Source organism: Scatophagus argus, chromosome 15, assembly GCF_020382885.2.
Source record: "Scatophagus argus isolate fScaArg1 chromosome 15, fScaArg1.pri, whole genome shotgun sequence".
In the NCBI taxonomy this organism is placed as follows: Eukaryota; Metazoa; Chordata; class Actinopteri; family Scatophagidae; genus Scatophagus; species Scatophagus argus.
The window spans coordinates 20,479,726-20,504,124 of NC_058507.1; the positions used below are offsets into that span (position 1 = coordinate 20,479,726).

Genomic DNA, 24,399 nt, shown 5'->3' on the forward strand with positions numbered 1-24,399 from the left:
TTGCTTACTCAGTGTGGGGTTTTGCCCTGGGACCTGTTTCTCTGTGACTCTCTCCTTTTTTTTTCTTTTTTTTTTGAATGTGTTGTTCACACACCTGTGTCTTGAGATAACTCTGTTATGAATTGTCACTTTAAATAAAATTGAATTGAATTGAATTGATAGCAACAAGCATGTCCAAGGCATGCTCAGCTCTAGTGTCCTTTTACTTTTTATTATTATTATTGTTATTATTTATATTTACAGCCTGTGTCATGTTTTTTGCAGTGCATGTGAGTGGTTGGTTGTATTTGCTGCACATTTCCCAAATGTTGTGCATGTGTTGTCTTAATGATGAAGATGTTATCTTAATTTGCACGTTTTGTTTCTTTACATGTTTTTTCTTAAATTATATAGTGTTAAGCTCTCTTAACCAAAGTGTTTTTACTGAATAGATCATTTAAAAAAAATGCATGTGTGATGACACAAGCAGCTGATAGTTAATATCAGAGAATTTCTATTTAAAACTATTTTAGCAAATTAAAGTGACATCTCTCATTCTGGTAACCCATAGCAAGGAAGTGGCGCACCTCTCTTACAATCTCCTAATTTTTCTCACAGATGTCATGTACTCCTATGCATACTGGCTATGAAGAGATCCCTTCCTTGTGTTAAACTGTAGACAAAGTTTAGTTTGAGGGAATCTCTTTGAGTTTCCAAGAATGTTTATTTGGGAACCATGGCAAAGAGATATGCTCTGGTATTCACATGGTTAGGCCAGTTTTATTACTATAAGACAACATACTGATACCCACGTAACTGTTCCACTCCCATTATTAATACAAAGTAATGTTACATGAAACCAAACACTAAATGAAACACCCCAACAACAACCAGGATTACACATAAAGACAGGCATGACAACGTTTAAGGCAACTGTAGAAAGAACACTGATAAAGTCTTTATTGAGGCGAATATTAACAGGTAATTCTTACAGTTGCCTAGTGATTGTATTCAAGGCTTCACTTTGAGTTAATGTAATCACAACTGCCTCCTCAAGGCAGCACGATAGACATTAGTTACATCTTCAACTCATAATTTGAAAATACAATTTTACAAAGATGCTGTTTTCAGCACTTGATCAATCCATTAATCCAATTCTTCACTCTCTCTCTCTCTTTTACTCAAGGGCTTCCTGTCTTTAGCTCTCCCATCCCTCTCCAGAAACTTTACCAGAAAATTTACTACGATGTTATGCAGCAGGATTTTTGACTGCAATTTATGTTTCTATTTTAAGTCAGACTGAATTAATGTGAATTGAATTAAATTATATTTTTAGAAGGCTATGACTGATTAGGCACATGGTTAATCAATAAAGTTCAATATTCATGTAATCAGGTAGACGAATTAAGTCCGTAATATTCTATTTCTTACTATTTTTTATTGTTCGTGATGACACTAAGCAGATAATTTAAGCCTTTCATTTCATTTATTTCATTCTTATTTTTGTTTTTTCTAAGTGTGTGTCAATGATAGCAGCTGCCCAAAGTCAGTTCTGCAACCTGATTGGCTATTAGGAACAAGTCCCACCCGCTGAAGCCTAAGGAGATCAAGATGTGCATAATTATTAGGCCGCTAATTTTCCTCAGGCAAAATGAGCCAAAAAAGAAATTTAACTGACTTAACAAAAATTATTAAGATATTGGGGCGTGAAAACAGAACCATGAAACATTTTGTTGCAAATAGTCAACAGGATCGCAAAGACACAAATTAACTGCCAAAGATTTGAGAAGAATCAAATGTGAAGCTACCAGGAACCCATTATCCTCCAGTGCAGTCATATTCCAGAACTGTGACCTACCTGGAGTGCCCAGAAGTACAAGGTTGTCGCTCAGAGACATGGCCAAGGTAAGTGGAGCTCAAACCCAACCACCACTGAACAAGACAAAACATCAAGACTGGGCCAAGAACTATCTGAAGGCAGATTTTTCAAAGGTTTTATGGACTGATGAGATGAGAGTGACTCTTGACAGACCAGATGGATGGGCCCATGGCTGGACGGACCAGCTGGATCAGTAACGGGCACAGAGCTCCACTTTGACACAGATGCCAGCAAGATGGAGGTGGGGTACTGGTATGGGACTAGTTGGACTTTTTTGGGTTGAAGATGGACTCAAAATCAACTTCCAAACCTACTGGCAGTTTTTAGAAGACACTTACTTCAAGCAATACAGAAGAAAGTCTGCATCTTTGAAGAAGACCATGATTTTTATGCAGGACGATTGCTCAAAGTACTGCACTGCGTGGCTAGCCAGTAAGGGCCTTAAAGATGAAAGAATAATGACATGGTCCCCTTCCTCACCTGACCTAAACCCTATTGAGAACTTTGGGCCCTCCTTAAACAGGAGATTTATGTTGAAGGAAAACAGCACACTGCGATTGACTGGCGACCAGTCCAGGGTGAACCCCGCCTCTCGCCCGTAGTCAGCTGGGATAGGCTCCAGCTCCCCCGCAACCCTGACGGATAAGCGGTATAGCAAATGGATGGATGGAAAACAGCACACCTCCCTGAACGGCGTCCACAGTGGAGGCTGTGGTTGCTGCGGCATAAAAAGTTGATCATTAACAGATCAAGAAACTGACAGACTTCATGAATGGAAGGCTTATGACTGTTATTGAAAAGAAGGGTGGCTTTATTGGTCACTGTTTTTTTTTTTGTTTGTTTTTGAAATGTCAGAAATGTTTATGTAAATAAATTGTAAAAATAAAGAATTGTAAAAATTGTAAATTTTGAGTTGCTTTTTATTATTCTCTCTTTAACAGATGAAAATAAACAATTGAGATGGGAAAATCGTTTTTCATTTAGTTGTGTAATAATTCTGCACAATAATAGTTGCCCAATAATTGTGCACACATATTTGTGATAGATATTCTCCCAAGAAAGCCAAAATCTCACTTCAGGTCGTAAGTTCATATTCAGGTTTGAAGTTTCTTAACATTTGGGATTGACCAAGAGCACTGTGAATAATAAAATGAATCCTCAAAAATACAACTTGCCTAATAATTGTGTGTAATATTGTAATAGGTCACCACAAGTTAATTGATTTTGTTGATATTGAACTTGAGGCACTGGCGTTCCTAGCCTGAATAGTGCCTTGGGCGAACAGCACCTGTGACCCCCCCCCCAACAGTCTAACAGTCCTCTGTCCTCCCCTTAAAAGTTAGTATATTAGTCTGGTCTATTGGTTTAAATCTGATTAGTCTAAGTGAAGACAGCATATTTCTCACTGGCAATTATTCACTGTAACCATACATGTTAGTATAGCGATAACTTCTGTTTCACACATATTACCTTTTATTAAATTCCTTCCATCTCCACCAAATATATGAGTCTGGGCGTGGACATAAACTACAATGTGACTGGTTGGCGGAGACATACAACAGCAGAGCAGTAATTCTATTTTTTTCTTGTGTTTCTTTCAGTCTTGAATCAGGACCCAGAGAAAGTAAGAGAAGGTAGCTGTTGCTCTACCTTTTTACCTAGCTGGAATGTTTATAGATTATGTAAATCTTGAATTTCATGAAGTTCAGCTTTTACGTCATTCTGTTTTAGTATATTATTCAACATTTAAAGACTGAAGCATAATGTTTCCCATGGCTATGGACGGGCAGCGTCAAGTTGAGAATATTACCCCAACAATCATTGATCTCAGCCTGTAAAACTTTTACACACATTTTTTTAAATTACTATGTTCAGATGTTGGCTTGCCAATAATGGGACGTTCATTTTGTTTTGTTTTTTGTTTTTTGTTGATATTTACATAACATGTGTTATGGTTCAGAAATTGGAGCCGAAAAAGCAGGATATTCCAGACCAGAGTAAAAGTCACAATAGTTTTTACTGAAGTAATTTGTGGTATTTTCCCACAACAAGATAAGGCTTGGCCAGATAACTAACTTCTAAGGCTGATGATCCAAGATGGCGGGTGACAGGTTAGTGCATGTGGTCTCGTTGAGCAAAGGATTTCCAACAGGTGAGTCTCAGGAGAATACAGGATAACAAGCAGGAGCAGACTGGCAAGAACAAGTGGATGGACTTGGACAAAAGGCAGAAAAAAAATTGAGTGCACAAAAAATAGTCAGACTCTCAAAAGTTGAAAAAAAGGACCAATCATACTACAATAAGTTGCAGGGACAATCTGGTGATGAAGGTGGGGAAAAACCAGTCTTACAAACGGCATACGAAAACTCAACAGCTGTGCAGGTAGAGGGACTACAGGTAGGAACGCCCTGCTCTGCTCCTGATTGGCTCACACACACTAAAAACACACACACACACACACACACACACACAGAGGAAAAAAAAAAATCCTGACAACATGAGTTTCACATCTATAAAGGAAATTAAGATTTCATTCAATTAGCTTTCCCAGAAGCATTTATGAAAAACACATTTTCTTTCCACCATAAAATCAGTAATTGATAGAATACTGTCATGAAATCCTGCTTATAGCATGTTCTTAAATTTACTGCATATCAAAGATGAAAATCCTTTTGTTGTGTGCTAACCTTACTTTCCAGGTATGCTTCAACTTCTCAGTATTCCATATATTCTGTGAATGGATTAACTGGAATGTTCCACAGCACAAGCCTCCATACCAATGCCAGATGTGTACTCAGTAAACAGGCCGTATCAGTCTAAAAACAGACATTGGCTGAGTGTGCTGATGTATCAGGTACCATCACCAAGAGCACTGGCATTGTGTGCCAACATCTTAACTGAATGTCCTCAGGGCAACAAGGCTTTTTGACCACTGAGCAGCACAAGCGCCTCACACAGCTTATTTATACACACATCAGAAGACTGTTATGCAGTGTCTCGAGCCTTTAAGTTATTGTTATTTCTCTCTGAATTTTAAATGTCAGTGATGACAAAGCAATACTCTCAACAGTGTGATCTGGGAAAAAATATTATGATATCCCCATTTGTTAAAACAGTATTTATAAAATGAAGACCAAGCAAAGCTGTATGACAAGAACTTCTGGAGAGAGTCATTTTAAATTCTTTGTTGTTAGTTGATTTTTGCACAAGTGACCCGTCTTCCCTGACAAAAACCAATGGCAACATGAAGGATTTGTTGACAGAGTGAGATTATGCAATGTTAGATGAGGTTATCCTTGAACATGCAGATGTGTTGATTCAACTCTATAGTCTCTATGGTAATTTAAGTGACATGGTGAAATAACCCATGAACTAAATTTCAGGTGCAGTGTTAATGACCTATAGTTTAATCCAACCCAACATTACTCGTGCAACTGGTGCAGTGAAACTCCCCCATACATATAGTACTCGAGTAAAAGCCTTAAAGTATCTAATATTGAATGTACTAATGAGCATCAAAAAGTAATTTTCAATAAATAACTCTACTTAAATATAAAAAGTACAAGTAAAAGTAAATTATACTTGTATTTACAGTTATGTATACCTTATACTGAATACTAGGGGTTATCAGATCCAATATTCAGCATTTTTCTGATTGTTGGACTCGGTATCTTTTCTTTTTAATAAATTAAATAAGAAATGTGCTACTTTGGCTCCAATAAAGCATGCAATCTGCAAAGTAACTTCTAATGACAGTTATGAAATAAATGAAGAGCAATAAAAGTCCAATATATGCCTCCAAAATGTAGTAAAGCATAAATTATAAAATAGCAAGAAATGGAAATGCTTAAGTAAAGTCAAAGTACCTCAAACTTGTAATTAAACATAGTATTTGAGTAAATGTACTTTATTACATTTCATCACTGGTTTCTACAGAGCCATTTTTGAATGGTAAAGCACTGTATTGTGTTTGTGTTGTGCAGTCCATTTCTCAACAGGAAACTATGTGGGAAGAGGATCAGAGTATGCTGGGAAGAGAAGGGTTCAATAAATGTGACAGTGTATTGGACTCTACTACCACCCCCATTACCCCAACCCTTGCCTGGGTAAATATGTAACAATGAGTAAGTCTGTGCATCTGCCATAACCTTATGTAATGTTACGAAAGAGCTGGGTTGGATTTAAAAAGATCACCCGTGTAAGGTCTGCAGTCTGTTTGGCTACATTAATCTTGTTGTTTGGCTGTCAGAAATTGTACAGCATTGATTTACAGGTTTACAGCTGTACAGATGATATTACTCGACTGAGATGCTCGACTAAACTTGTCTGAGTGTGTTGCACACTCAAACACACTCAGGCAAGTGAAAGCATTTATATTATTTTAAAGCAAACCCTTTTTTATTTTATAATTTTTAACTGTACAGAAAGTACAGAAAGTTTTGTATGGATGTCAGATGGTCCCCAGCTAATCCTCAGTATACATTTGGTTTCACCAGCCTATCACACCATCTGATCCAATACACCACCAGATGATGATCCCTGATGATGATGTACTTTAACTTGTTACTTTACGTTTTTTCAAGAAGAAGTATATGTGTACATAAAAAAGAGCCAAAATAAAAATAAAGGGAAAGGAATGGAGCTCCTCTGTGGACCTTAATTAGTCTCTAAACCCGCATAAATGACAGACTCATGAAAGTAATACAAGAGCACAGAAGGGTATCCATGGCCAGTTTTGCCCCAAATGCAGTCCCACTAGGATGGAATTGAGGTTTCAATTCAATTCAATTCAATTCAATTCAATTCAATTCAATTCAATTCAATTCAATCAATCAAAGACAAGTCCTGATTAAAGCTAACACCCAGGTTCTTTACAATGGTGCTAGAGGCAGGAGCTAGTCCATTATGAAAGGCTATATCATTAGCTAGAGATTGTCTAAGATGTTTTGGACCAACTAGTATAAGCTCGGTTTTGTCTGAGTTCAATAGAAGAAAGTTGTGGGTCATCCAGGACTTCATATCTGCAACACAGGATTGCAGTTGTGTTAGCTGATTGCTTTCATCTGGCTTCATTGATAAATACAATTGGGTGTCATCAGCATAACAGTGAAAATTTATAGAGTGTTTTCTGATCACATTGCCTAGTGGGAACATACAGATTGTGAATAGGATCAGGCCAAGCACAGAACCTTGTGGACCACCATGGCTAACCTTAGTGTGCTTGGACGAGTTGTGATTTACATGTACAAAGTGATGTCTCTCTGATAGATAGGACTTGAACCAGCTTAAAGTAGTTCCATTTATACCAATTTGATTTTCTAGTCTTTGTAAAAGAATCTGGTGGTCAACAGTATCAAATGCAGCACTGAGATTCAGAAGGACAAGTACTGAAAAACAGCTCTGGTCAGAGGCCATTAACAGGTCATTTGGACAGTCTTGACAGTTTGGACTGAGGTTAATGTCTCCCCTCTTGTCCTTGTCTCTCATTTCATAATACTCTCTCTCATAATTACAATAACAGACAAGTATGACTGTAAAAGTATGACAGTTTATAGTGATACATGGGTCAGCTCTATGTTAATCCCAATCTGCATACATTTTTATCGAATTATTTTCTATGATTAAGACACCCACACCCTGCACCTCCACTGGTTCCTAAAGGCTTTTTTGCCTTTAAATCATGTCAGGCAGCTCAAGCTTTCCAGTTTACTTTAATGACTAGAGATGTAGCAGTAATTTTACTGCAGTTTATGCGAGACTTACATAAATATGCATGAATACCTGTGTCTGTGCGTGTATGTGTGTGTGTGCAGGTTTTCCAGCTGTGCAAGCAGTTCAGTATTGTGTGTGTATCAATGTTTGAATCTGGATCCAAGAGTGTGAATTACTTAAATAAGATGTGGGACAATGAACCAGCAATGCTGCTGTGGTACCCAGAAACAGAACAGCATGGAGAAAGAACTTGTGCTGGGTAGATATTAATTAGAGTCTGTTCTTGAACTGCGTGATGGCTACAGCCCAAATGAAAGTGACCCATCTCCTTTCATAATAGCCTCTGGAAGGAGCTGCATTATTGTAGATTTGGATGTCTTTGGGTTGTGCAATACTGTCATTCCAAAAGGACAAAGAGAGTTTCCAAAAACACATTCCATTTTGTGTGTGTCCTTCAGGACTGCTCTATCAAGTAGAAAGGGAACAGCTGCTGTTTTTGGGTGGGACATTGAACAGGAAGTGCTCTTGAGAGATTTTGCCTATGGCATAACTGAAGTGGTAGAGAGGGGATATCAGCTTGGTTTGGTGCATCTGCCTGCTAGAAGAAGGCAGATGTACTGTGTTTTCTTGAAGGGGAAAGATGCCTATAAATAAAACAATGTTGTAGCTAATAAAAATAGTAAAAATGACCCCTCTTTGAAAAAACATTATTCTCCTGGGGGAAGTTGTAGTAGTTGCACCACAAGTGACTAACAGATAAACAAGTAGGTGAGCAATATGTTGTATAAAGTATAAGGTGTGGCAAAGAAAATCAACAAATTACATATTATTATTATTATAAAGGTATCTATTAGCATTACATTACATCATATAGAGTATAATCCAATTGTCAGTGCATAGCTATGAGCTGTAGTGCCAGGTGTGAATCTTGTAAGATGGAAGATCTTAAAGATTCACACCTCCTGCAGGATTTTACAATTTATACCACAGGTATCAATCATCCACTCTTTGCTCTACCTATGCTATTCCATTTACAACTCCAGCCATGCTATGTTCTTTCTTTTCTTTCTCCTGACAAATCCCAAGCCGCCTGTCCCCTTCCTCTGCTCCAGTCAGTCAGTTCAGATCTCCTCCCCTTCTTAACTCAACTCCTCATCTGTGGTCTCAGGTCACTTTCATACTGCTTTCAAATCTGCCACTATCAAGTAACATGGAAAAGACTGGTGTCTGAACCATGCAGCCTGGTAACTGGAGTTCTTCAAGGCTCAGTCCTTGACCCTTCTTATTTTCCATCTATGGCAGGACCCATGCTGCTGTCATACACTCAAATGGCTTTTCCTATGACTGCTGATGATATCAAGGTACCAGCAAAAGTTTACCATAGACAAGACTGAGCTTCTGTTTTTTACTACTGTGGCGGTGTCAACTTGGACAGCAAATACTCGTAGTTTAGGAAAAACAAACCATGTATGTTGTGTTACCACTCACTTTTTCATGCCTCCATTCCACCAGTAAGTTCTAGTTCAAATCAATACCTCACACAGATAGTCTAGTCCAGACATGTCAGTTCCCCTCGGTCACCAGCTGATAAAGAACACCCCATGTTATCAAGTACCAGATTCACAGATTATGTAAGCAGAAATGCTGTCTTGTGTGTGAAGCAGTGGAATGCCATAATGCATCAGGGATATTAGTGCTTCATGTAATCTTGTCAAATCCTCTTGAATATATTCCTGTAGAGGTAATAGAAACATGCACAGATGCATTTCAAAGGAATATGAGATTTTAGTAATTAATTGTTTTGAGCAATTCTTTTTAATTATTAATAAATGACTAGAAATATATATTTGTATGTGACAGAAAGACAAGCATACACTCAAAACCACAACAACACAAAAACTTGCTTGCTCACATTTATCATTATTTTGTTTGTTGTTTGTTTTTGCCATTCAGCGGCTTGTCACAGCAGGCCATTGCAAAAGATAACCTTGAAAGGACAGGTTGACCAGACGTAACATCAAATAAATTTCATTCACACAAAATAAATAACTAGATCTCTGTGTCTGATTTCCTGTCTGCCTAGTAGCTCATTGCTGGATCGTAGATGTTTGCTGTCTGTCTGTCCTATCAGACAGGTCAATACTCTTTTCATACTCTCTGCCAGTGACCTAGACAAGCAGAGTAGTTCATGAGACTTTTTGTTCCTTTTGCTGACACAGAATGGTTTGCACTTTTCAAGAACAATGCGATTGAAGAAGTGAAAGATAAAGACCAGAAATTCATCTCTATTCGGTGGGTATGCACACTTGAGACATCTGATCGTGTCATACCTAAAGCTAGATTATGTCAAGAATTGAGCGTTGACGCTGACGCAGAAAAGGCTAAACCCCGATGCAGAGTCAAAAGGGCAGACAGGCGAGGCAGAGGTCCAAGCAATTGTCTTTATTTTCAATAATAATAATAAAAAAAACAACTCAAAAAAAGGCACACACTTCTGTGGATAAGGATCAACAAAAAACTGTGGCATTAACATGGCATGACGAGACTAGAAAATACTGGCTTGATTTCATGAAGACAAAATAACACTCTGACACAGGTGACTGGGAAAACGAGGACTAAATAGACAAGACAACGAGACACAGGTGACACACATTAGGAGGCAGAAAGCAATCAGGAAAACCAAAAGCAAAGCTACATGAAAACAGGACACACAGGGGAAGTGACGCTTTTCAAAATAAAACAGGATATGACAAAAACCTTGAACATAAAACATGGAAACACATGACAAGACAAACATGGAACATGGCACATGGACTGAAATCAAAAGACAAAGCATAACAAAAAACACCAGGCATGACAGATTAGTTACAAGACACTTTGAAGAAAGTAACACTCCTGTGGACCCACCCGTGACACAGTGGGAAGCTCCCATAATAGACACTAAAACTGACATATTAAAGTCAAAAGATTGACCAAATACTGTGTGTGTGACAAGGCAGAGTAGGTGCGACGTAATGTCTATCCATTCTGGCATCCAGTCCAACAAATGCAACTGTTTGTGCAATGCAAAATCATAAAACTGAAATCGGACGAGGTGACCTCAAGGTTTCAGCACTCAGTGATTCTTCAGTGGGGAACCTTCCAGACGGAGGCACTCAGATGACATGGAAAATTTGCTTCCCAAAGGGTGCAAGGTGACGTGAAGATGTAATACGTAACATTTCAGCATTAAAATGTCTATGTCTCTGTCTCTGCGTCATACTGGGAGGGGCTCTGCGTTTAAAAAGGATGAAAAAAATTGTATGACTTATGAATGTGTGAATATGTATATGAATTATGATTGTCATAATGTCCAAAGTGTACCTATAACATATTATGTTTTCTTTGTTAGAGATTCTTTGTCAGATCAGGGAGCCTTAAACTGACATCCTATTATAGATATTTTATTACAGAAAGTGTATGAAACCTATGATCAAATTAGTCAAACATTCTGTCATTGTTTTATTTATGGATGGAATAACTGTTGTGTATTTACAGACCACATATGTTTATTAACAGACAAAGATGTGACCAAAGGTTTTAGGTGGTACTATCCCAAATATAATATTATATTAATATCCAACAATGTTCAGAGTCTGAAAAATTTGTAATTTTATTCAAGCTTATGGTTTCTTCTTTTCATCGTTTCGTTTTCATTGTGTTGCTTTAATGTCCACATGAAAGTCAAAGTCAGAGTGAGGAAGCAAATGAGTGAACATGACGGAGCCTAACATGAATAAAACTTTGTCCATGAACATTTCTGTAGGAGTCATCTGTAATGGTGGTTGTTTAACAATGAAGACAACAACTTCTTTTATCTCATGCTACTTCACAATGACATTGAATGTCATCTTTTGATCTTAACTGTTTAATAGAGAGATCCCTAGTGGCAGAAATTACATATGGTCTGTGAGGTTGGTCTATTGTATGATGCAAAACCAGGATTCAGACATACAAATATAACGATTAAAATGAGGCTTAATTGCAAAATGAAGATATTGGAGGTTAGTCTTCTCTGCCTGTACCCACTGAAATACATCAGACTATCTAAGCAGTAGACAGCTTCCCCTGGGAGGCTCAAGATAAAAACATAATGGCATAGCATAAAGATATCCACAATTTGTCCGCTAGATTTTGGAGAGGTCTGAGGTCTGTGAGACCTCTGCCACAAATTGGTCTGAGCAGGAGGAAACACCTGAAGGTGCCTTCGTCTGCAATCAAAAAGGCAACCGTCTCTCATCTCAGCTTACTGATTTTAAATGTTCATAAGGCCAATCACACTCAAACACGCTGATGTCATTAGCCTGTATTTATGTTGATTTTTTTCATGCACTGCATCTGCAGCAGTAAGTTGCAATATGCATAAAATGTGTTACGTTTCATGTTCAGCCATCACTCCACAGTTGATAATTGGTGTGATTTAAATGTAGGTGCCTGCTTCATGAGGGCTCGTCTTGTGAGGGTTGCACCGATGGGCCATTACTAGAACAACAGGATACGTCCTTTCGGTTTTTCCACTGTGTGATATAGCTCGACTCAACTTGCTCACTTTTTGGAATCATTATTTTTGGTTTCTGTGGCAAAAGTTGTAGAAAGTGCCTGATACCTGAGCAGAGTAAATGCTACAGAACACTGATTGGTCAGAGAGAATCATCACTGGAATCACCTGTGTGACACAGATTTTAAAAATCTGAATTCCAGCACTGCTGACTGACGTCTTTCAAATCTCTATTTTATGATCATGAAGTCCACCGACAAAATAAACAACAAATAAAGGTAAATGACAACGTCTGTGTGTTTACAGATATGTTCAGCTGTGAAAGTGAAGCACCAAACCACCCTCATGCTTTCCCTACAGGCAACACTTAATATCTATCTACTGTCAGAGTACAGGCAGCACAGTCAAATGCAGTTACACACACAATCAGAGTGACAGGTCACCACTAAAAAGAAACAAGCTTCAGCTTTTTTCACATTATGTCGAATATTATTTGACATAAAGTCAAATCTGATTAACTTTTACATATGAGATACACGTTTGATGTTTTAATGTACGGATTTTCCATTTTTGTAGTACTTATTTTCTTTACGTACTGTTTTCTGTGTATTTTATTGAATTCTAAACGTTTTGGATGGTTATGTTTATGGGTGTGGTTTCCATTGTTTAAACATTGTGATCTGGTGACTGTCCAAATGGGATCAATAGTTGTCTTCATTAAACTTTTGTGGTTCAGAGTGAGTGAGTGTGTGTCACAGCACTGTAGGTTTACCCATGCAAAGCTGTGTGTAGGATGAGCGCCCCTTACTGACATTATACTGTAACACAAGTGCATTGCGAATGTGGCAAAGGTGTGCCATTCTCTGAATGCTGGAACTTTTAAGTGCAACCACAGCATTTCATTAAAATTATTATGTGAACTGTGATGAACCCCTTTACTTTTATATGTAATATCTAGTAATTATGTTTACATTGTAACTTATATAGTCGGAGGAACAACAAAAGAGGTCATAAAAATATAATAGACATATTTTATACAAACTTTTAGATTTTCATGACAGAAGCATGGGGTTTCTTCTCTTTTGGCTGTAGAAAAGTATTTGATAAATATGACTTTCTCATCCAGATAAGGCAATTTTGACAGGTATTTGGATTATCCATACCAACTGGTTTTGTGATGATATTTTACAGCACAAAAAAGCGAAACAATTCCTGCACTGTAAGTATGATATCAAGTTGAGTCCTTGGAGGGAATCAGATAACCTTCTTCTTCCGCAGCTTGATATTTCCTGTCAGGTTCGCCAGTCTTTGGAACTGTAACTCCTCCTATATGCATGAACAAGCTGATCAGCCTGTAATTTTCTCCAAGATCTCTACCTTAGCTTTGGCGATGTAAAGAAGGAGCTCCAGCCTGAACACCCTCTCAGTACATCAATGATTATGGACCATAGCTGGGCCCATTATGCCATTAATGACAAGTACTTTTACTTTTGGTACTTTAACTGAATTTTGATGCTAATATTTTTGTACTTTTATTGAAGCGAATGCAGAACTTTCACTTGTAAAAAAATATTTTTACATTGTGGTATTATATTACCACTATTACTTTTGCTTACTCAGAGGACTCCTTCCACCCCTGCCCTCAGGATGATGGTTTTTCTGGGAATAATCCACCATGGGTAGACTAGCTTGTTTCTAGTCAGCATTTCAATGGACATTCGAATGAACCTAAACTGTCCTTCATGTTCCTCCACTTTTTGATGTTGACAATACAAAAGCTTCCGGAAAGAAATCACAACTTCCGTCCATCCATTTTCCACACTGCTTATCTGTGCAGGGTCGTGATATTGCTGCTATCTCAGCTGCCGAGATGCAGGATACACCCTGGACTGCCAGTCAATCACAGGACTGACACACCAAGACAATCACATATACTCACACACTCATGTGTTTTTGGGGTTGTGGGAGGAAGCTGGAGTACCTGGAGAAAACCCACGCAGGCACAGGGAGAACATGCAAACACCACACAGCAGCAAACCCTGAACCCTGTTGCTGTGAGGCGACAGCGCTAATCACTGTGCTGCCCAAAACCACAGCTTCAAATTAGCAAATTAAACATAATTCAAATCTCTAACCCTTAGAAAAACCTGCTGACCTACATATCCCTCTGATTTTTGCTTTCTCATGCTTAATCTGACACAGTCATGACAATTTCCAGTAATGTGTGGATGGATTTCTCATTGTTATGATTGTAGGCACTAACTAATTGACCTGGATAGATGGTGACATTCTGTGACGCATACCTGGTCGCGCACACAGCTACACTTTCCCTGAAGTTGTTTATATCTGCTTACCCTGTGCTGTGTTGGTAACATATTAAGAAAGCAGGTCAGTGATGTTTGTGCAAGTGCTTGTGTGTCTTGGCTGACTCTGAAAGGTTAAATATGTTTATATGTGCCAAATGCTTCAAAGCATTTGTATGTGCATGTCACTTCCAGAAGAGGTCAGATGATCTTTTTCCTCAGACAGACAGGTGGACAGGTGCTTGTGGCTGCTGCGAGACAGATCAGACAGACAAACAGCAGCAGGTGTTGTCCCAGCAGAAGAAATACCCCAGTAAGGCCCTATGTAGCCAGTGTGCACAACTGCTGTAGAGGCTTATGAAGCATGCAACCTTTAGCAAAGTCTTTGCTATAGGTTTGGTTTAGTGATAAAAAGGTGTCATTATGCAGTTACAATGAAAAGATTTTCAGCACTGTACAGCACTAGATAGTAATTTAGCTTTGACTGGACAGATAATAACATGTCCCTGTTTTTATTTTTTATTTGCTATTTAATCTTGTCTATTTAATAATCTCAATTCAATTCAGTTTATTTATATCGTACTAATTCATAACAAAAGTTATCTCATGACACTTTCCAATTAGAGCAGGTCTAGACCAAACAATAATGTATGTGCACTGTGCTGTATTTCTTGTCTCCATTCCTGACATATTTGGACTGTAGTTGTAATGAGGCCTTTATGAACCTCATTGCCATCTATGTACACAGCCTCCCTTTGGTCTTCATCCAGAAAAACAACATCAGGAATGTTGGCCATGTTACAGAACAGGTTAATATGAGACATAAAAGCATACTGCCAAGGGAGTTTTCCATGTGTGTATATGATTACAGCTCTTGGTAACACTTCTTGACAACAGAAACAATTAGGTTAACAATGACACGCAGTACAGAGCCTTTTGAAAGACATCTATAGAGACAGAGAACAATCAAACCTCACTTCCCTGGAGAGGAAAACCATTCTTTTCTTGCTGATTCTTTATTGTGACTTTGCTAAGCTGGCCTTGTGAAACATGATATGAATCTGTTGTTATCAGAATAAACGCACACAGAGTACACAACTAGAGAGTACACAACTGCTATGCATTTGCACATTTTAACAGGCATTTTTTCAGCATTTCAGCCCTGGGTTGCATTGTGCTGGGTGTGGTTTTCAAAGTAGAGCTGCACACACTGTGTCTCTATTCACAATATGTGGAACAGATCCTGAGAGACACACTTCGTGCATGGTGAGTTCCAAGGTACCATGACGAAATACTATACTTGCTGGAAACATCTGTAGTCTATAGGCTCTAAATGTTCTCACCTACAGCCACATTTTTTAATGAGTGATCAGCGAAGTTAAGTTTATCCTTCAGTCTCAGTCCAGTCCAGTGCAGTGCATTTTGGTCTGCACTTGTTTTAAAGTGAGAAGAACTCTCCTTGTTAAATGTTGGACTATGCCGTTTTCTGTTATAACTCACTGTGGCTTTTACTGTCACCCAAAGAGATCTGTGCTCACTGCATCAGACCCTATAAGGTCAAATTCTATGTTCTGTTTCCTACTGCAGGAAAGCTATTGGAAGTAGCTTATGGCTTTTAAATAGCACTAGCAGCTAATGTTTACATTAGCTTGTGGATATGACTGATATAAAATTAAATAAAACACAGATGGGCTTTCTCAGGTAAAAGTGAAGATGTGGAATGAACATGCCTGTATTTATTAGACAACAGAACATCACAGCATAATCTCCTAGTTGAGACATCTGTTATGAGAGATTTTCAAAAATATAAAACTGATATGTTCCTTTGTGACCAGAGAGACCTTGATGCAAGATGGGATCTGTGCTGCACTGTTCCTTCAATATTTGCTTTGTGACATTTAGACATGGTCTATTATGTACATGCACTGAATTTGCTGATTAGTTTGTCCATTCAGAACATTATATATGAACAACAAACTAAGGACTTGAGAGATACAAACTGGGAATATTGTCCTGATGTATATGTGACAGGTTATCTAAGCAGCACATGATGATTTCTCATTTCATAAATGAATACAGGTGCATGTTTACTACTTTACCTGAGGATGACCATCTGTGGTTGGTCATATTCTACATATCCAATAAAATTTTCAGTGAAAAGACAGATTTTTACTATTTTACTTGCATGCAATTTTGGGCTACTTTACCCTTTTGCATACAGAGCTGGCAGGTTGTATTAGCGACATCCCATTCTTAATCCATAGGCTTTAATATGACGTCGGCCCTTTGCAGCTATAACAGCTTCAACTCTTCTGGGAAGGCTTTCTACAAGGTTTAGGAGTGTGTTTATGGGAATTTTTGACCATTCTTCCAGAAGTGCATTTGTGAGGTCAGACACTGATGTTGGATGAGAAGGCCCGGCTTGCAGTATTCACTCTAATTCATCCCAAAGGTGTTCTGTTGGGTTGAGGTCAGGACTCTGTGCAGGCCAGTCAAGTTCTTCCACACCAAACTCGCTCATCCATGTCTTTATGGACCTTGCTTTGTGCACTGGTGTGCAGTCATGTTGGAACAGGAAGGGGCCATCCCCAAACTGTTCCCATAAAGTTGGGAGCATGGAATTGTCCAAAACCTCTTGGTATGCTGAAGCATTTAGAGTTCCTTTCACTGGAACAAAAGGGCCAAGCCCAGCTCCTGAAAAACAACCCCACACCATAATCCCCTGCTCCATCAAACTTCACACTTGGCACAATGCAGTCAGACAAGTACCGTTCTCCTGGCAACGCGTCTTCACTGCTCTAGGGTCCAGTGGTGGCGTGCTTTACACCACTGCACCTGACGCTTTGCATTGCACTTGGTGATGTATGGCTTGGATGCAGTTGTTCGTCCATGGAAACCCATTCCATGAAGCTCTCTACGCACTGTTCTTGAGCTAATCTGAAGGCCACATGAAGTTTAGAGGTCTGTAGTGATTGACTCTGCAGAAAGTTGGCAACCTCTGTGCACTCTGTGACTCATCTTCCGCTGACCCCGCTCTGTCATTTTACGTGACCTACCACTTCTTGGTTGAGTTGCTGTCTTTATTAATTGCTTCCACTTTGCTATAATACCACTGACAATTGACTGTGGAATATTTAGTAGCTACTTGCTTGATTTTATACACCTGTGGCCATGGAATTGAATTCAGTTTTTCGGATGGGTGAATGAATACTTTTGGCAATATAGTGTAGCTTGAAGTAAGACTTTCCGAATTTTGACTTGACTAAGCTACAGAAATGTCCAACCTACTCAAGTTTTCAGGCTAAGTTATGTTAATAAAGCCAATCCTTAAGCAGGGTACACAGATATGAATTTCGCTTTTTTCTCCTAAAGACATGCTGTTCCTTTCCTATAATACCAGTATGATGCTATTCTATGTTAACAGTCACTCTCCCTGCTGTGATTTTCAGTGGGTGTTTAGAGCACGTCGTGGAGAAATACGGCCTGAGGCTGCCACTCCATTGCTTTTTAAAGCGATAGATCAGAGCGTTATCATTAGCATCAGAGAAAGTCAGACACCCCCTCTCCCAGTCCAGCTGAATCCTGACTCTGGTTGGCTTTCGTCTCAATTTTAGGGGTGTGCTGTGGCCAGGTGAGGCCCAGAACTCCCCAGAAGACAGGGACACAGTCCACAGGCCACCACCAGGGTCTACGTCAGAGTCTAAGGCAGGACTGGGATTTAGATCAGAGTTGGACCAGTCCTTTCTGTGGACTGACTCACTGGCCACACCGAGAGACCAGTGGCTGTTATCTCCCACCTCCACCTCCCAGCTGTGCCTTCCTGAGCTGAAGCCCTCTGAGCCCAGGATGCTCTGTGGGCTCACAAACCTCTCTGGGTTTTCTGGAAGAGACTGCTCTTCACACACAAACACACTGGACAGGTCAGGAGACACACCTAAACATGCTGAGCCTGTGTTAGGGTCCATGGTCACTGGAACTGAGGAACATCAAGACATCAGGGAGAGACAGAGAAAGAGAGACAGGAATCAATACTAAAATGCAACAGACAGAGAACAAGACACTTCTACAGCACAGCTTTCCGTGTAACCCCACACACTGCCCATCAGCATTCCAGAACATTATCAATTTTATCAGGCTTACTTGTGGATCAACACATCCTACTATTGATCTACTGCGTGTAATCCAATTACTAGTCCCTACACATGATCAGCAGTGTGATCTGTGCTCACTGCAACATGTGGTGCAGAGCAGGCAAAGTGTAGATTAGATTTATGCCACTGTGTGTACCAGTTAGCAGGAAATGTTGAAACATTACCTTTAAGCCTAAAATCATACATGGTAGTTTGTGACGATACAATACAAAGAAGGTACTGACATCATCCTACATGAAAGAATAAGGTGAATTAGAACCCAAAAGGGGTTTGAAACCTTTTTCACTCATTTTCTTCATCACAGGTAACTTTTAGGTTATGTTCTCATTGGGTGTGCACAAAAAAAATCAAGAACAAGATCAAACTGTCTGAACTTAGATTGCAGAGGCTAGGCTTAGAATAGTTACTATGCTGACCATGTGTAAAAGGGCTAACTGGCAACACACACCAATGGCATATGTAGCCTTGTTTTCCATTGTGGTGTGTTGCACATGTCTTTGCAAGGTAACAATACTTCACTGTGTTAGGATATGCTACTGTCCTATTTCCCAGAGTCAATGTAGGTCAACTCTCCATAGAGTAGCACTTTTGCCAGTCACTCCTGTGTCCTGTGACTGCCACATTATGATGACTGTACTCTGAGTACTTTGGGGTGTGTAATGGTCAACAAAGGACACAATGCTACAAGACATGTCTGATGCTCTCTGATCAGCTGGTTGAGGGATCACCTGTTATAACTCGTGTCTCAGCTAATGCACTAAATATCAGTATACTGGTTTCACAGTCACAGCTTATCTTTTGTAAGTGTGACTGGTTGCCAAGTCTGTCTGAGGTCAGACGCCAGGGGGGAGGAGAGCAGAGAGAAATGACTTCATGAAAGTCGTGTGATTATTATTCCATTTATGTCAGAACATCTAGTCTTTCCAATTATTTGCAGTTCAGCATGGACACAGAGTAGAGCTTTGCTTACAGTACTGGATGGCCCTCAGCATCTTCTCCCAGACTTGGTGCTGCACGCAGCTTTGGTGTTTGGCCACATCAAGTAGGGCTCCGTATTCATATTCAGGCTCCTCTACTCTGCACTGAGCCCTGGAACAAACATCAAGTAGTGAAGATGAGTGACTATATCTTTGTGGTATATTATGCATTGAATACATAGTGTGAAACATGTGACACACACACACACACACACACATTAGTGTCACATAAAAGGACCTTGTCACATTTGGTTTACACTGGAGTTAGTTTGGAGTCTCATGCAGACACTAAAGGATCAGACGCAGAGGAACCTGCCAAAATTTGATGCCTTGGGAATATGACCACACTGGCAAGTGTCTTAAAAAATGTTTGTTATTATGAAATGAATTCTTATAGAACACGTTAGCCTACACTTTACCTTACTGAGCTCACCTTTCAGAAGACCTCTTGTAGTTCTGTGGAAACAGAGAAGAGACAGATAACCTACAAATTCACTCTTTTCATTTGAGAAAGGGGAGTGGAAACAGAGCAGGCTTGGAACATATTAAATATTCAAAAGAAAGAAACTGGGCACAAGGTTGCTATCCTGTGACCTGGTCATAATTTGTTACTTGTTACTGTCTAAATTTGACAAGTGATCACCATAAATTCCCTGAGCATAATCATCCCACAGAACCTCAGGACCAGGACTGAGATTTATTGGATAAAGGACATGATTTAAAAAAATGTTTTAATTGAAGAGGTTTTTAATAATTACGGTCTGGTTTTGGGCTGTTCTGGTGATGGACAAATTTCTCTGGGTAGCTCAACATGATTCGCCCATTGGTGACAATGGCTGCAAGTTCAAGAGCCAGGTGATACAAAAATGGACATCTTACATCTATTCATTGATCTTCATTCATTCATTGTATGTTTACTATTCATTTCATTGGTTATACATTTCTTTCACAGCATGTTCAAAATAAATCTGTTCTATTCTAAAGTCAATCTCCAGAAAAACATCAGCTTGACCGTCTATAATTCATCACAACTGGGCAAAACAGCAGATGGTATGATTGAAAGCTCCAGAGTGCCTAGGAAATGGATGTTGTGGTGAGACTGATTTCCTCACAATAACACTTTTCTAGCAGACTGTTGAAACTGACTGAATCTTGCCATGGTAAATTAAATTTAAATTAAATTTGCTATGATGAAGAGTATATGTCATTTGATATAAACAGATGAAACTTGCTAAAAAGTATTTTATTATATTAAGTATTAAGTAGTATTTAAGTACCAGTATTTTCTTTGAATGATTTGAATAAAGATATATACTGAAATTTCTTGCTTTCCATTGCTAGACAGACTAAATTGTAGTGGTATAAACCAGTTGTTCTTAGTTCTGGGATACAGAACTCCTACACAAGATAAATACTCTCCAGTAGGGAAAGGACTTACTTTTAGAAAGAGGAAGTCATCAAAGCCCATGGCCTCTTCTGTCTCTCTGATACTGTTGGTCAGCACCCGTATGTCATTGTTGATCCTGTCAATCTTTTCTTTCATTCTCTGACTCTTCTCCTCCTCTTCCTGTTTCAGCTGTGACATTAGAGACGCTTCCTCATCACGGAGCAACTGGTGCATCTTCTCAAACTCCTCCCTCAGCACCTGGGCTGTTTGTACTGATTGGCTCTGACAAAGTGGTTTGGAGGCATTATGTTAGTCGATTTATTCAGTATTGGCTTTGACATTTTAAAGCTATACAGTAATTTTAAGTTGAAAAAGTGGACTATGTAAGTATGATACAGTAGGCCAGTAGTTTTATTTGAATTGCCAATATATATTTAAATATGTCCATCCTCATAACATCAATTTCTGCAAAAGTCAACATTTAGAACCTCACATGACTCACAGCTAAACCTCTATTGTGGGTGGGCGACATTTAAGGTGAGGATACCTAAGACTACATCCCTCAAACTGTTGAATAACCTTTCTTTAATAGAATCATTTTTAATACAATTAAAAAAAAGAAATCACAAGCTGCAGGGTGCCTGGAAACTACGGACCAATAATTCACTTTGTCTTATCAATATGTGTATTGCAATGTTGTTACCACCCTTCTACAAATTGTCAGATGAGTACAAATATAACATTAAACATTTCGCTATACTGTATGTTTGTTGATCGATGATTTAGTTTCCAATGTGCAGAAAGATGAGAATATATTTTCACTCTCACTCCCTGCAGCTAATGTCCAAAGCACATGGCTCTGCGACTCTCGCCTAGCTGTGATGGTGTGCACCATTCTGATGCATACACTTGCAGGCTTGAAGCCTGCGCCTGTCAAAGAGCTATAATTTCTTACAACAAGATATCCATATTAGTGTGAAGAACCAGTAATTCTCCAGCATGCAGTACCTTGATGTGAGCAGCAGAATCCTCCCAGGTTTGTCTGATTGAGGTGAAACTGTCTAACTGCTCCTTAAGACTTCTGATTGCAGATCGCAGCTCTCTCTGCAGACAGAATACCAGGTACATTATGATATAGATAACACACACAGAGCCACTTTTACTAATGGACAAATGTGCTTTGCGGCCTGAATTGAACTTGTGGCCGCAGCATGTGTGTATTTATCGTGTCATTTTTCTAACAGCAGTTCATTATGCAGTCAGCTCCTGCACTGTGCCTGGTACTGCACTCCTGATGCACTCTACAGGTGAGCTCAGAGGATTTCTAACACTAAGTTCAGGAAAGAAATGATAACATGTAAATCTGGCCCTAAAAAGTCATGAGGAGAGTATAAACTCTACAGGTGTAGACAAGTTGGGCATTTTGAGAATAAAACCTCTGATATAAGATATACATTAATTATACTTCACTTCAAATGTATGCTGGTTGTTGTTCTGATTGCTTGCCTTTTGTGTCTGTTGTCGAGCTCATACAGATTTAATTCTAAGAATAATGCAACCGACACATACACTGCACTGGTGATAAACAAAAGTGATTGGATTCAATGAATAATTCCCAGTGCTTAAAATTAAATCATGTCACTACAGTTAGTTTCAAGTTTAGAATCAAAAAAATCTTCTGCTTAAAATCTTTTTGCTTTACAATAATTCACCAATTTGTCAATTAAGTATTGAACATCTATAAAGTTAGCATTTTTCATCATATCGTCATTGCCCTCACCTGCAGTCTGTAACTAAATCTTTCTGTTAAATTACTTCTTAACCGTTCTTTCCTCCAGAGCCATTCCATTATTGAACAGTTCCTGAGAATTATTACTTGACATGAGTAAACCAAGATTCATATGAATAATAGGTGGAGTGTCCCTTTTGGTGGAGCCCAGCTTAACTATTCAGGTCAGTACAGTTTGTGTCATGGTTCTTGTGTCTGACCTTGCAGTCGAGGACAGCCTCCTGTATGGAGCAGCACTGGTGCTCTTCATGCTCGTCTGCACGGCACTGCTGACACAGTGGCTGCCCCTCTTCCAAACAGAACACACTGAGCATTTCCCCATGCTCCACACACAGCTCTTCCTTCTCCTCAACACCATATCCACCCACAGCTTTCCCTCCATCCTCTGCTGCCCTGACACTCTCCTCTAGAGCTCCACGTGTGACCCCAGGTCTCCTGGGCTGGCCGTGGAAAAGGGCTTCCAGCAAAGTGTGCAGGACCGAGTCCATCAATTGTGAGCCATAGCAGATGGTGCAGCCCACCTGGCCCAGCTCCCCCTTGCTCATCTCAATACATTTGGGACACAGTTTGTGTCCACAAGGCAGCGTCATTATGCCCAGCGACTGGCAGCCTGGACACTCAGACTCTTCTTCAGGTTGGGTTGGACGCTGCTGATCGTCAATAGAATCTACATCTGTGGTTTCCCCAACAGTGGCAGTGTCTCCACGTTGATCACCAGGAGTGTTTAGATCTTGACCCAGCTTCTCTTCTTCATGGTCAGTCTGACTGGCCCTCTCAGCCATGACAGTACTCAGGTGACTGGTTAATTGTTCTCCACTGTTTACTGCAGGCCCATGGCAGCATCAGGGCAGAGGTGTTCTTCAGTTAACATGCGATCTGAGCTTTGCAACAGATTGCAAAATGACTTGTGCTCTCTGTAAGTACAAGCTCCTCCTCTTCAGCTGTTGCACTCCCTCTCCCCCCTTAGAGGCAAGGTCATTAAATGCCATGTTAAAAATAATATTGAAATGAAAACAAGAAACATCTCTCAAGAAGAGACCCACAGAAGAATGGAAGGAACAACATCACATGACAATGTTTATTTAATAGCACTAACACAGTCTGATCTGCTGGACTGGAGTAGTTGGGGGTTTCAAGGGTGGTAACAAGGGAGGGTCAAGTGCTGCTCTTTCACTTCCCCGCCAAGTAATATTAAGGTCAAAAATTTAGAGGTGACCGTTGACTCGAGCAAATATGGCCGAAGCTTCCTGGTCTGAAAAATGAAGCCAATGAAGAAGTGCAACCTGCATTCTTTCGAACAACCAGCAGGGGGAGACTCCACTGGTTTCAAAAGAAGTCTTATGACATATAAGCTCCTGAGAAAATGACACAACTCACCTTCTCACCTGATTTATTACCTTAGTAAAGAGTTTCCCAATGAGTCTCAGTCACTAGTTCCAAGTCTTCTTAAATACAGTGTTTATTCATTTTGTAAATTACAGTCCTATTTAAAGTGGGATTCTCTTACAGCTCCTTTCCAAAGCAAATATAATAAATCTAAGCCTCAGCTACTTTCAGGAGTTCAGGTTTCAGGGGTTAGCCTTAATGCTGTTGATCACAATCATTCAAGCACAACAACAACAACAATAACCACAATTGTACCACTATTCAGTATTGGGGCAGGACAAGCAGTACTAAAAGAGGAA

General features: G+C 39.4%; 1 protein-coding gene across 1 annotated transcript; it reads right to left on the minus strand.

Annotated features, from left to right (window-relative positions):
• Positions 1 to 17,056: 17,056 nt before the first annotated feature.
• LOC124072459 (E3 ubiquitin-protein ligase TRIM35) lies at positions 17,057 to 23,598 on the minus strand. The gene is made up of 6 exons (XM_046413910.1): positions 22,915 to 23,598; positions 21,934 to 22,029; positions 20,977 to 21,207; positions 19,972 to 19,994; positions 19,532 to 19,650; positions 17,057 to 18,386 (listed from the first exon to the last, which is right to left on the minus strand). The coding sequence occupies exons 1-6, from the start codon at positions 23,494 to 23,496 to the stop codon at positions 17,818 to 17,820; spliced, it is 1,620 nt and encodes a 539-aa protein (XP_046269866.1). The 5' UTR covers positions 23,497 to 23,598; the 3' UTR covers positions 17,057 to 17,817.
• Between the last annotated feature and the right edge of the window lie 801 nt (positions 23,599 to 24,399).

Excerpts from the sequence above, each read along its gene's own strand:
- LOC124072459 (XM_046413910.1), bottom strand. The coding sequence starts at position 23,496 with ATGGCTGAGAGGGCCAGTCAGACTGACCATGAAGAAGAGAAGCTGGGT. Across the intron at positions 19,995-20,976 it reads ATGACTTCCTCTTTCTAAAA|AACTACAAGAGGTCTTCTGA; the intron begins GTAAGTCCTTTC and ends CTGTTTCCACAG. Across the intron at positions 19,651-19,971 it reads TACAAGAGGTCTTCTGAAAG|GGCTCAGTGCAGAGTAGAGG; the intron begins GTGAGCTCAGTA and ends TGTTTGTTCCAG.